The sequence below is a fragment of the Pseudonaja textilis genome, chromosome 2 (genome assembly GCF_049901715.1).
Source record: "Pseudonaja textilis isolate UNSWEBS1 chromosome 2, rPseTex1.2, whole genome shotgun sequence".
Classification (NCBI taxonomy): Eukaryota; Metazoa; Chordata; class Lepidosauria; order Squamata; family Elapidae; genus Pseudonaja; species Pseudonaja textilis.
The window spans coordinates 14,319,719-14,332,235 of NC_141991.1; the positions used below are offsets into that span (position 1 = coordinate 14,319,719).

Sequence of the window (12,517 nt, forward strand, 5' to 3'; positions counted from 1 at the left end):
CAAAGATGCTTGGGATTCCAGTGAAGCTGCAGTACAGTATTATTTAGGTTGTAGTCCTGCTCACTAACCACCAACACAGGCAGCTACGGGACCAAAACCTCCCTCCAGATCAGTGTTTCTCAACCTAAGCCAGAGAGACTTTTGGCTTCATGCAAGGAAAGCAGCAGAAGCAGCAGAAGTCTTTCTTTCTCTCCCCCAAACTCCGCCAGAAATGAGTCTTTGTGAGACATGTTATGCGGCACAGCCTCTTGGAGCAGGAGGCCTTGCAAGGTCCCAAAGACTCATTTCTGGCGGAGTTTGGGGGAGAGAAAGAAAGACTTTTGCTGCTTTCCTTGCGTGCAGCCAAAAGCAGAAGAAAGAAGCAGAAAGAAGCAGCCTGGTGCCCAGGCCAGGCACATGGGGCGAGTGGAGCAAGTTCCCCCCTCCGTCCTTTCCCTCTTCCCCTCACTACCTCGTGTTGTTCGCAATGCAAGTGATGCAAGCCTTGTGCTCCCACAAGCCATGTGGGCAGCGCAGCTTTTGTGTTCCTGCACAGCCTGGATTAATTGCTTTGAGGGGAGCGTGCTTTCGGGGTGACATTTCTCTGCGGACCACCAAAATTTTCTCACGGACCACCAGTGGCTCCCGGCCCACTGGTTGGCGCCCACTGTCCTAGACAATGAGCTTTCTGAGAAGCAAAACAGCCTTGAATGTCCATCCTGACAAATAAATACAGCTGTTGCATTCGGAAACCTATCTCCTGTACCCTACCTGCGGGACTGAGGCCTACACCACTCACCTGCACAGCCTTGATGATAGCAATGATGCCTGTGGGCCAGAAGCAGCAGATGGTGGTGAGGACGGCGATGGGAAGGTAATCGTGCGGTGGGCGCCGGGGTTCCAAGATGGCGATGCCAGGCGTCATCTGTGTCGGGGAGAGAGCTGGTGGTGGAGGTGGGTTGCCCTGAGGGTAAGGCTGGAAAAAAAAAATTGAAAAGCTGAAGAAACCGTTCATTCATTCGTTTGTTCATTCATTCATTCATTCATTCAACTTAATATGAAGGAAAACAAGTTTCATCACTATCAAGTAGAAGAGTACGTTATGGAATGTACCACTTGAATCTGCAGGTGGAGTGTTGCAATCTGGAGTGTTTGCACACACACCCAAAATAGCTCAGTGGTAGATTCTGCAGGTTAAAAAGTTCAAATTCTGATTATCTCTAGGATGGGGAAAGGTATTAGAAAACCAATACTATAAAATGTATCTGCCCAACTCTTTCAGTCTTGGCCTCTGAATGACAGCAAAATGGGAAGTTCATAGCTAGGGCAATGGCTGTGAGGGAGAAACTGGAAGGAAGACTATAGTGAAGAAAGAAAAAATACCAAAAAATATGAAGAGAAGGATAGTCTTCTAGAGTTTTTACAAAAAATGATTGGAACAACAAAGAAAAAGGAACAATGAATGGAAATGAATCAAGGAGATATTCAACCTGGAAATAAGGGGAAATTGTCAAGACAGTGAGAACAATCAACCAATGGAACAGAAGTTGCCTTCAGAAATCGTGGGTGCTTCATCCCTGGAGGCTTTCAAGAAGGGACTGGACAGCCACTTGTCAGAAATAGTATGGTGTCTCCTGATTAATCAGTGGGTTGGACTAGATGATCTACAAGGTCCTGGGATTGGGTATGTCTAGTTTAATGAAAAGAAGGACCATGATAGCAGTCTTCCAATATCTCAGGGGCTGCCACAAAGAAGAGGGAGTCAAGCTATTCTCCAAAGCACCAGAAGGCAGCATAGGAAGCAATGGGTGGAAACTAATCAAGGAGAGAAGCAACTTAGAACTAAGGAGACATTTCTTGACTGTGAGAACAATTAATCAGTGGAACAATTTACCTCAAGAAGTTGTGAATACTCCAACACTGGATATTTTAAAGAAGAGATTGGACAACCATTTGTCTGAAATGGGGGCCTTCTGCCTAAGCAGGGGGTTAGACTAGAAGACCTCAAAGGTCCCTTCCAACTCTGCTATTCTATTCTATTCTATTCTATTCTATTCTATTCTAGACAGTGAATAAGAAGACAAGTGGTATTTTGCTGCTAAAAGAGAGAAGTTCCTTCGCCCTCTAAAATTCGGGTCAATGAAAGGCAAGCAATGAGTGGCATTTTAAGTATTAGTAGTACAAATCGTCACATCAACTTTTTTTTTCTTTTTCTTTTCTGTAAAAATTTGCAATCCAGCTGCCTGCATTTATCCTCTGGCTGTCTGGCAAAGCCTCCGTAGCTCTCCCCTGCCCATTCCCGACTGTGGGCCTGATAAAGAAGACTAATTAGCTGTTCTTTTAAGGAAGCTTGTTTGCCTGGCATACAAAAAAGACAAAACACCGCCTCCAAAGAGCACATAATTAATACGTGTCAGGAGCCTTACAAAGGCCCTAGCCGAGTAAAGGAGATGAACATGGTTTCATTAAGAGTACATGGATGCTCAGATGCCCTTCTCCTAAACTGCGCCAAGAGAAGGGGGTGAAAAGCTGGATTGGGTGCTTTCAAACAAATCCCAGCCTACACACACTGCCTATCCACACTTCATGATAGAACAGAATAGAATAGAATATAGAATACAGAATACAGAATAGAATAGAATAGAATAACAAAGTTGGAAGGGACCTTGGAGGTCTTCTAGTCTAACCCCCTGCCTAGGAAGGAAACCCTACACCACTTCAGACAAATGGTTATCCAATCTCTTCTCAAAAACTTCCAGTGTTGGAGCCTTTGCAACTTCTGGAGGCAGGTTGTTCCACTGATTAATTGTTCTGTCAGGAAATTTCTCCTTAGCTCTAAGTTGCTTCTCTCCTTGGTTAGTTTCCACCCATTGCTTCTTGTCCTGCCCTCAGGTGCTTGGGAGAAAAGCTTGACTCTCTCTCCTTTGTGGTAGCCCCTGAGATATTGAAAGACTGCCATAATGTCACCTTCTTTTCATCACTAGGCAAGCCCAGTTCCTGCAACCGTTCTTTATATATTTTAGCCTCCAGTCCCCTAATACTCTTCCTTGTTCTTCTCTGCACTCTTTCTAGAGTCTCAACATCTTTTTTACATCATGGCGAGCAAAACTGGATGCCATATCCCAAGTGTGGTTTTACCAAGGCATTATAAAGTTGTATTAACACTTCACTTTAGCTGCAGGTCTTTCTTTCCTTCCTTTCTTTTTCTCTCTTTCTCTCTCTCTCTCTATCCTTCCTTCCTTCCTTCCTTCCTTCCTTCCTTCCTTTCTACCAAAAATAAATGGATTCACATCTTGCATTCAGGCCATTTGACTTAGCAGGATGTCTGCATCCAGCCGCAGGGGTTTCTGAAGGAAACAGTAGCTTAGGGTTTAATGTTGTGCATCAAATAAGTCACTTTTAATTATAGCACAAGGAAGATGTTTGAAAGAAACAATGGCTTGGCATAAAAGGACAAATTACAGTTCCTTTAAGCTAAGGTTAGTAAGAGGATAAGGCTGTATCTCTAAAACACGGCTGCTGTATTTTAGAGGAAGTTTGTCCTTCACTAATCAAACTGCCGTGAAATATAAAAATAAAATTGCCTTAGGTTGTGATATGCCCAAAATTGGAAAGAAGAAAATGTGGAAACAAACCAAGGAGAAGTCCAACCTAGAACTAATGAGAATTTCCCCGACAGTGAGAACAATCAGTGGAACAACTTGCCTCCAGAAGTTATGAATGCTCCAATATGGAGATTTTAAAGAAGAGATTGGACAACCATTTGTCTGAAATGGTAGATTTTTTTCCTGCCTGAGGAAGGGATTGGACTAGAAGACCTTCAAGATCCCTTCCAACCCTGTTATTCTCTGTTCCCAGTGGAAGAATGGATTTGGAAACTCACGAAGCTAGCCGACTGCTCGGCTTAGAGACAATAACTGGACTAAATTTCTTGCAATGTAAAGACCACGGTTTGATCTCTTACAAGATAAGGAGAAAAATCAACTTCCGATTTTGGAATGTGAAGATTAGTTTGGATTGGATTAGAGAAATATTATAGGTTTTATAAATGCACGGGTTATTTATATTTAATGATTTAATACCTGTTAGATTACAGTTAAGCAAAGAATATTTTAATATTGGCATTTTATGATTGTTAGGATTTTAGGATTATTAGCTACTTAAATTTAGAGAGAGGTTGCTGTACAATTATTTTCTTTGGTATTAAAGGAAGTCGTAGGTCATCTTTCTTATAAATGTGTTCGTTGTGTTTTGTTTTTCCCCTGTCATTTTTAATTTGTATGGTTATTTCCTTTCCTTTCTCCCTCTCCTTCCTAATAAAGGGCATATGACCACTGGAGTGATACCTCAAGAAATCATGGCTCTCATTACTTCTGTACTAAGTCGTATCTGCAGGATAGAGGCAGGGAATGGGACAACCAAACTTGATTGCAGGAAATACGACTTCAGCAACAGAGTGGTCAATGTCTGGAATACTTTACCTGACTCTGTGGTTTCTTCCCCAAACCCCAAAAACTTTAACCTTAGACTGTCTACTATTGACCTCACCCCTTTCCTAAGAGGTTTGTAGGGTGTGGGCATAAGCCCACCAATGTGCCTACCGACCCTGTCCTATTGTTTCTTTTATTTTTCTTTTATGTACCCATGTCATGTATTCATAACTATGTATATACTTATACCTATTATTTTGTAAGCAATTGACAAATCAAATAAACAAATGAAAATAAATAAATAAACTTACCACAGCTAACTTGCACAATGGTGGGATTCAAATATTTTTACTACCGGTTCTGTGGGCGTGGCTTGGTGGGTGTGGCATGGCATGGGTTGGTACGCATGGCAGGGGAAGGTTACTGTAAAATCCCCATTTCTCCCCACCCCACTAACCAGCTTTCCAGCTCCGTTCTCCTATGTAGGACAACCAAAGAAGACCCAGTCGATCATCTGGGACTCAATGGGAAGCAGAGAATAGATGGGGGCAGGGCCAGTCAGAGGCGGTATTTGCTGGTTCTCTGAACTACTCAAAATTTCCGCTACTGGTTCTCCAGAACTGGTCAGTACCTGCTGAATACCCACCTCTGAATTTGCAGCAGGCAACATGCCACAGCCAACTCGCCATGGGACAATTGAACAATTTTTAATTTTTTTTGTAAATTTTGTTTGAGTTTTCACAAAGAGAAAAAAAAACACAAAAAAACATCTTTTTTGAAAGCAGCATAATCCCGGGTTACATTTCTTCGTACAGACACAAATTCAGGTTCATGCTCATTTTTATATTCTATTCCATATCTTATTACTATTTTACATTTTCTGCATAGCTTCTCCCCTCTTTTAATTTTCTCAATTTTATTTTAATTATCTCATCTCAATTCAAATCATTGTATTTATATTTTTTGTCTGTCCTGTTTCAATTATCTATTATCTTTTCTCATTAAAAAAAATTTCTCCTGCAGTTACTGATTGGAGTATGAGGCCTTTATATCTTTTCCCTAAAGTTGTAACATTCAATATAATACATAACTTCCATTTGGATTCTGCTTGGTACATTCTTAAAATACACACTGTATTCTTAAAAAAAGAAAAAAATTATAAATGTATATAATTAAAACAACATTCCATTCCAATTCAATTCTATCATTAATATTAATATTCATTAAAGTCTTAACATCTTTCACATTACTTTTCAATTAAATATCATACTTCTATGGGAACAATTATAAGCTTTCCATAGTTAATTCCCCCCTCTTCACTTATATTTTATAAAACATTAACTCATTAAAATGTTCCCATTCCTTCCTAATTCAATTTTCTCATTTATTTATTTCACTTATTTTATTCACAAACATTTCACTAAATTACACTATTTTATCCCTCATTTTAATCATACATTGTTTCCAATTTTCTAAAGTTATTTCTATTACTAATATAACAATACAATCTTATGTACCTTTACAGAATCCCTTTTTCAGTTAGATTTTCACCCATTATCTCTAAATAGGTCCTGTTTCTCTATATTTTGCTCCAGTCCTTTGTAACTTCTTTTCCTTTCCTTCTTCCCTCTCTTCTTCTCTCTCCCCTTTTTACCCCCTTGTCTCTCTACCTCTATTTCTCTCTTCTGTATTCCCCTTTTCTGTTGCTTTCCAGTATTATACTTATTTTTTGAATTATTTTTCTTTTCTTTGGTTGTTTTTTTAAGTCTTAAATTCTCCATTCTCTTTCCCGCCTTTCCTTTTTCTTCCCCACATAGAATTACTTGTTCATTAAAGATGGCTTCTTCTTTGTCCCCGTCTTCTTGTTTTGCAATCTTTTCTTGTTGTTTCTCATAGTTCCAAATCTCCATTTCTAAGAATTGAAAAACGAAGCCAAAAGAGCCCTTCCCTTCTTGTGCATCTTCTTTGTACTTTTTAAGTTCCATTTTCAATTCATCCAGAAGTGGTGCCATTGTATAAATTTTTAAACAACCACCTGATTGATTTTAGTCATTCAAATATAACAACCAAAAATCGAAAGATCACCAAATAATCTAAATACACACAAGCTGTTTCTTTTTTGCTCTTTTTTTCACTTTCTCTTCCTGGGGTTACTATTTAGTTGCAAAGTTTCAGTTAAAATGTATCTTTTAGAAGTCTTGTTGAAGTTTTACTGTAGATTCTTTTTAATTCCAGGCAGTCTCCTCCCTCTTTCAGATCCTGTCCTTATTCTTTTTCTCTCTTTTCCTGCTTATGAAAAAGAAAAGTTTTTAATGTCCAGAAATCTTTATTATCCCTTTGGCATTTTGTTTTGTTTTCAGCTTAATTGCCTATTGATGTCAAAGCGGATTTTTCCAATTTCTTATTTAAGTCTCTTAGTTGTCAGTATAGGGAAGGAGAGAAGAAGAAAAAAAGCCAAACCTTTCCCTTTTCACTTTCTTTCGCTGCTTCCGACTCTTCTTTGGGAGCGATGTTATTTTTTGTAAGTTTAAATTCCAGAGTACCTTAGTTGTTGCTTTTACAATTTAAACCGGTCAGCCAAAACTTTCACTTCTTATCTTCCTCCTGCACATTCTTTTCCGGTCGAGTTCTTCTTTGTGGTAGCCATTTCTGACCACCGCTCCAACTGCTGTCGGGAAGAGGAGTAATGGCCAGCTGAGGAGGAGAGATGCGGCTCTCCTCGACCCTGCTGGCGGTCTCCCCCCTCTTCACCACCTCTACAGGGTGGCTTAGCCCCGAAACCAGCCGGCTCGGGATGCTCCAGCGGCAAGCCCAGACAGAAACCACACACGATCACAGATTTATGACTGTCGCCGAAGCCCTTCAAACCGGTAGTCCGGGACAATTGAACAATTTTATTTCATTGTTTAAAAGAAATAAAAATCATTTTAATTTTTGCCAGTCACATTTCATTCTGTCCCTCCTTTTGCATCATGGGGCTGCCACAGGGAGGAAGGGGTCAAGCTATTTTCTAAAGCACCCGAAGGCCAGACAAGGAATAATGGATGGAAACTGAACAAGGAGAGATTCAACCTGGAAATAAGGAGAAATTTTCTGACAGTGAGAACAATCAACCCACGGAACATCTTTGCCTTTGGAAGTTGTGGGAGCGCCATCACTTGAGACTTTCAAGAAGAGATTGGACTGCCATTTGTCAGAAATGGTGTAGGGTCTCCCGCTTGGGCGGGGGGTTGGACTAGATGACCTACAAGGTCCCTTCCAACTTTGATTATCTGTTATCTGTTATCTGTTATCATTTCTTGAATGATTCTATTCCACCATTTCTTTGATATCTGTGTAACTCTTGTCCTGCACTGAGTTATCCCGCACTGAGTTGGCCGAGGCAAGTTACCTGTGGGGAGTTGGCCAATTGTCATAGTCATAAAGAGGCAGTCCTTGACTTGCAACCACAACTTTTCAAAGTTACAAAGGTATGTTTTAAAAAGCTCACTTACAACCAGTCCCTGCAATTACAACCATTGCCGCATCCCCAGAGTCACATCATCAAAACGCAGGGACTTGGGAACTGGCACATACAGGGAATTCCCACACTTACCAGTTAGTTTAGTGACCGTTTGAAATTGCAACGGCTTTGAAAAAAAGGAACGTCAGACCGTTTTCCACACGTACAACCGTTGCAGCCCACATGGTCACGCAATCAAAATTCACACACTTGGCCACTGATTCATATTTATGACCATTGCAGTGTCCCCGGTGTGTGTGTGTGACATAATCCCATTTTGCGACCTTCGGACAAGCAAAGTAAATAAGGGAAGCCAGATTAATTCAACAACCATGTCACTAAGTTAAGTACCGCAGCAATTCACTTAACAATTGTGGTGTTGGGCTCCGAGTTTGCTATGGAGCCCGTCAGCTCCAAACACGCCTCGCAGCAAGTCAGCTGGCCATGCAGAATGTCACCTTATCTCTGCTGCTGCCGGATCTGTATTTCTGCTTGTATGTGTTGAGAGTGGCTGCAGGATGGATTCTGAAGCAACTGCAGGGCTGCAGGATGGATTCTGAAGCAACTGCAGGGCTGCAGGATGGATTCTGAAGCAACTGCAGGGCTGCAGGATGGATTCTGAAGCAACTGCAGGGCTGCAGGATGGATTCTGAAGCAACTGCAAGGCTGGAGATGGCTCTTTTCATGTATTGATGTGGTGCATATTGTTAGAGGGGGTTGGGGCACACATAGGTAGTAAGTAAGCCTTCGGTTAAACATGGTGAAGGTGGCACCAGGTGGGGATAACAGATAAACAGATAATCAGAGTTGGAAGGGACCTTATAGGTCATCTAGTCCAACCCCCCCCACCCAAGTGGGAGACCCTACACCATTTCTGCCAAATGGCAGTCCAATCTCTTCTTGAAAGTCTCAACTGATGGTGCTTCCACAATTTCTGAGGGCAAAGCTGTTCCATTGGTTGATTGTTCTCACTGTCAGAAAGTTTCTCCTTATTTCCAGGTTAAATCTCTCCTTGTTCAGTTTTCATCCATTATTCCTTGTCTGGCCTACAGGCACTTTAGAAAATAGCTTGACCCCTTCCTCTCTGTGGCAGATCCTCAAATATTGGAAGACTGCTATCATGTCTCCCCTGGTCTTTACTAGACTAGCCAAGCCCAGTTCCTGTAACCGTTCTTCATATGTTTTAGTCTCCAGTCCCCTAATCATCCTGGTTGCTCTTCTCTGCACTTTTTCTAGAGTCTCAACACCTTTTTTATAATGTGGTGACCAAAACTGGATGCAGTACTGTAGGTGTGATCTTACTAAGGCTTTATAGCAGTGGTGGGATTCAAAAACTTTTACTACCGGTTCTGTGGCGTAGTGGGCGTGACAAGGAAGGATACTGTAAAATCCCCATTCCCTCCCCACCCCACTAACCTGCTTTCCAGCTCTGTTCTCCTGTGCAGGGCAACAAAAGAAGACCCAGCCAATCAGTTGGGACTCAGGAGGCAGAGAATAGATGGGGTTGGCGGGGCCAGTCAGAGGTGGTATTTGCTGGTTCTCTGAACTACTCAAAATTTCCTCTAACGGTTCTCCAGAACTGGTCAGAACCTGCTGAATACCCACCTCTGCTTTATAGAATGGTATTAATACCTCACTTGATCTTGACTGTATCCCTCTGTTCATGCATTGGCTTTTTGGGAGGCGGCTGCACGCTGCTGGCTCATATTTAGCTGGTTGTCCACTAAGACTCCAAAATCCCTTTCCCGGTTACTGCATCAGTTAGTGATGGTCGGAATAGGGTAGGGATGTAGACATGTTATAGGGTTAATAGCATTTAGGGATAATGGGTTAGGCATATAGGCCTGGGTGTGGTGAGGTGTGTCTCATGATAATGGTAATAAAACGAAAGGGAGCAAACTTAAACCCAGCGCTAACCTTGCCTGGTTTTTCGCTTTTCTTGTCAGATAAGAGTATTTGTTGTTTGCTGACCTAATGAATAAACCTCCATTGCACTAGAAAGGAGCTGGAGTTTGTATTCATTTCAGGACAAATCTTCAGTATTCAAGGACTGGCTGAGATGTGGCAGGAAAAGTCGTAAAAAGGGGCAAGTCTCACTCAACAAATGTCTTGCTTAGCAACCAAAGTTTGGGGCTCCATTGTGGTCATACGTCAAGGACTATGTCAACCCATAATATATTTCTTTGGTCTTTTTAGAGTGGCCAGCAGAAAGGGAGGGGGGAGCAGTGCGGCAGCTTGCAAAACCGAAACTGCATTCCATAAATGTTTTCAAAGATAGTAACTAGGTGACCGAAGTTTCTGCCATGCAAAATTCTAACTGGAGAGGATGATGGATGACTTTTGGCTATGGATGTGTCCCATTGGAGAATATGAATTACAATACACCCAGGTGTTGGGGGGAAAACCAGGGTCAAGGGTGACAATGAATGATGTGCCTCAGAGTTGGCTACATCCAGGCAATGCTGGCATGTTTACTCCTAATAAATCTTCTTTAAGCTTTGGAAGTTTGTCTCGAGACTCATGATTTAAATGGGAGTAACTGCTGGAATCCTGACAGACTGCCTGCATTTACAACCACTGCAGTGTCCCTGGGTCACGTGCAGGGGTGGGATTCTACCAGTTTGGACCAGTTCTATAGAACCGGTTGTTACAATTCTGTGCAGTTTGGAGAACTGGCAAATTGCGGCACTGGCTGGCCGCTCCCCTCTTGTCGGATTTCTGCTTTCTAGGTAATCTAAATCGCTGTTGTACTGCTTTGCCTTCACCCAGGAGGCTTCCCTGAGGCCCAGTCAGGGGTGGTATTCAGGGGAAGAGGGGGGGAGAAGTGGCCTGAGAGCAGAGTTGAATCTTCCTTAGGACTGAAGCTTCTATTTTTCAGTGCAGGCTCAGGCAGCAGATTGCAGAAAGGTAGATCTCTGAGTGAATCTGTGATTCTGCAAGCAACTCAATCTGCTTTGCCTGATTTTGGGTGAAAGTTGCTCTTTTTTATTTATTTATTTCAATATTTACATAAATATTTACAATATTTACATACAAGCCATGCCCAGCCAGTCACGTGACCACAAAGCCATGCCCAGTCAGCAAGCCACACCCACCCAGTCACATGACCAAGCCACACCCACAAATTAGGCCATGCCCACAGAACCAGTTGTTAGGAAATTTGAATCCCACCCCTGGTCATGTGACTGCCATTTGTGACCTCATCCGGCTGCTGACAAGCAGTCAATGGGGGAAGCCAGTTTCCTTTAATGACCAGATGATCCGCTTAACAAATGCAGTGATTTGCTTATCGATTATCAAATCAGACACCACTCGCTTAACCACCACCTTGCTTAGCAACGGAAATTTTGCTCCCAATTGTAATATTAAGTCGAGGACTACCTGTAAGAAGGTCCCGGACTAATACAGGTAGTCCTTGACCTACGACCAAAATGGAACCCCAAATTTCACTGCTAAGGGAGACATTTGTCAAGTGAGTTTCGTCCCACTTTACCACCTTTCTTGCCACTATTGTTAAGCAAACCATTGCAGTTATTACATTAGCAATACGGTTGTTAAGTGAATCCGGCTTCCCCATTAACTATGCTCGCCCGAAGGTCGCAAAAGGGGAATCATATGATCTTGGGACACAGCAACGGTCATAAGTATGAACCAGTTGCCAAGCAACTGAATTTTGATCAATATGATCATAAGGATGATGAATGGTGCAGTGGCCTAGAGGTCGAGATCTCGCATCACAATCAACAGGCTGTGAGTTTGATTCTAGGTAGAGGCAGATATTTCCCTCTCTGGACACAATGTGTCATGCCCCTATTGGAGCTGACAGGAAATGGAAGTGTGGCTCCAGAGGTTGTGGAGGAGGCTGGGGAAGGGCATGGGCCGGCTGGGCAGTCAGAGGAAGACCCAGGTCCATCCCCTTTCCATCCTAGGGCACGCAGGGAGGAGAGGATAAGGGAGAAACGTGAATGGTCTGGTCTAAGGGGGAGGAAAGGGCCCTGATCCCCTTCATGGGCTGAAGCTGGGAGGACTGTTTAAAAGGACAAACTGCACATGATCCAGTGCTGGAAACAAAGCATGAAAATATTTTTAGTCTGTCTGTTCTTATCTGAGTTTGTCGTTCTTCCCAGTGTGTATTCCAATATCTGTGAATGTCTTCAAGCCCTTATCTTGCCTGGTTTCCTTAATTGCTTCAGTGTGGTATGTGTGTTTTTTTTTCTGTTTGTCTTTTGTAGGTATTTTTAGTTTGAATGGCATTTCCTCCTTTTTGCAAGTGTTTGTGAGGGAGATTTTTGTCTCCAGTCAAGGATATTTGGAGCTTTGAAGCCAAGTTGAAGGAATTAAAAGGGCGTCGCCTGTTTTTGTGACTTTGTTGATTTTGTGTCCCCACCCTGTATATATCCTCACACAATGAGGATATATCTGCTGAACAAAATTCCACACTGGCGACGCGAAGGGCATCCGGCCATTAAAAAACACTCTGTTCGCTCCATCCGGTTACTCAGACTCCACCCCACAAAGGATTATGGGGTCATTAAATGAAGATAAAGATGATGATCGTAAGGATGATGCAAACACTGCAAGTATGAAAAATGGACATCAGTCCCTT

General features: G+C 42.3%; 1 protein-coding gene across 1 annotated transcript in view; it reads right to left on the minus strand.

Annotated features, from left to right (window-relative positions):
• Window positions 1–12,517, minus strand: part of PRRT1 (proline rich transmembrane protein 1) — a 44,079-nt gene that overhangs the window by 4,163 nt on the left and 27,399 nt on the right. The window contains exon 3 of the mRNA XM_087928549.1: window positions 779–955. Coding sequence (XP_087784675.1) covers window positions 779–955 — 177 coding nt within the window. The remainder of the gene's footprint in view (window positions 1–778; window positions 956–12,517) is intronic.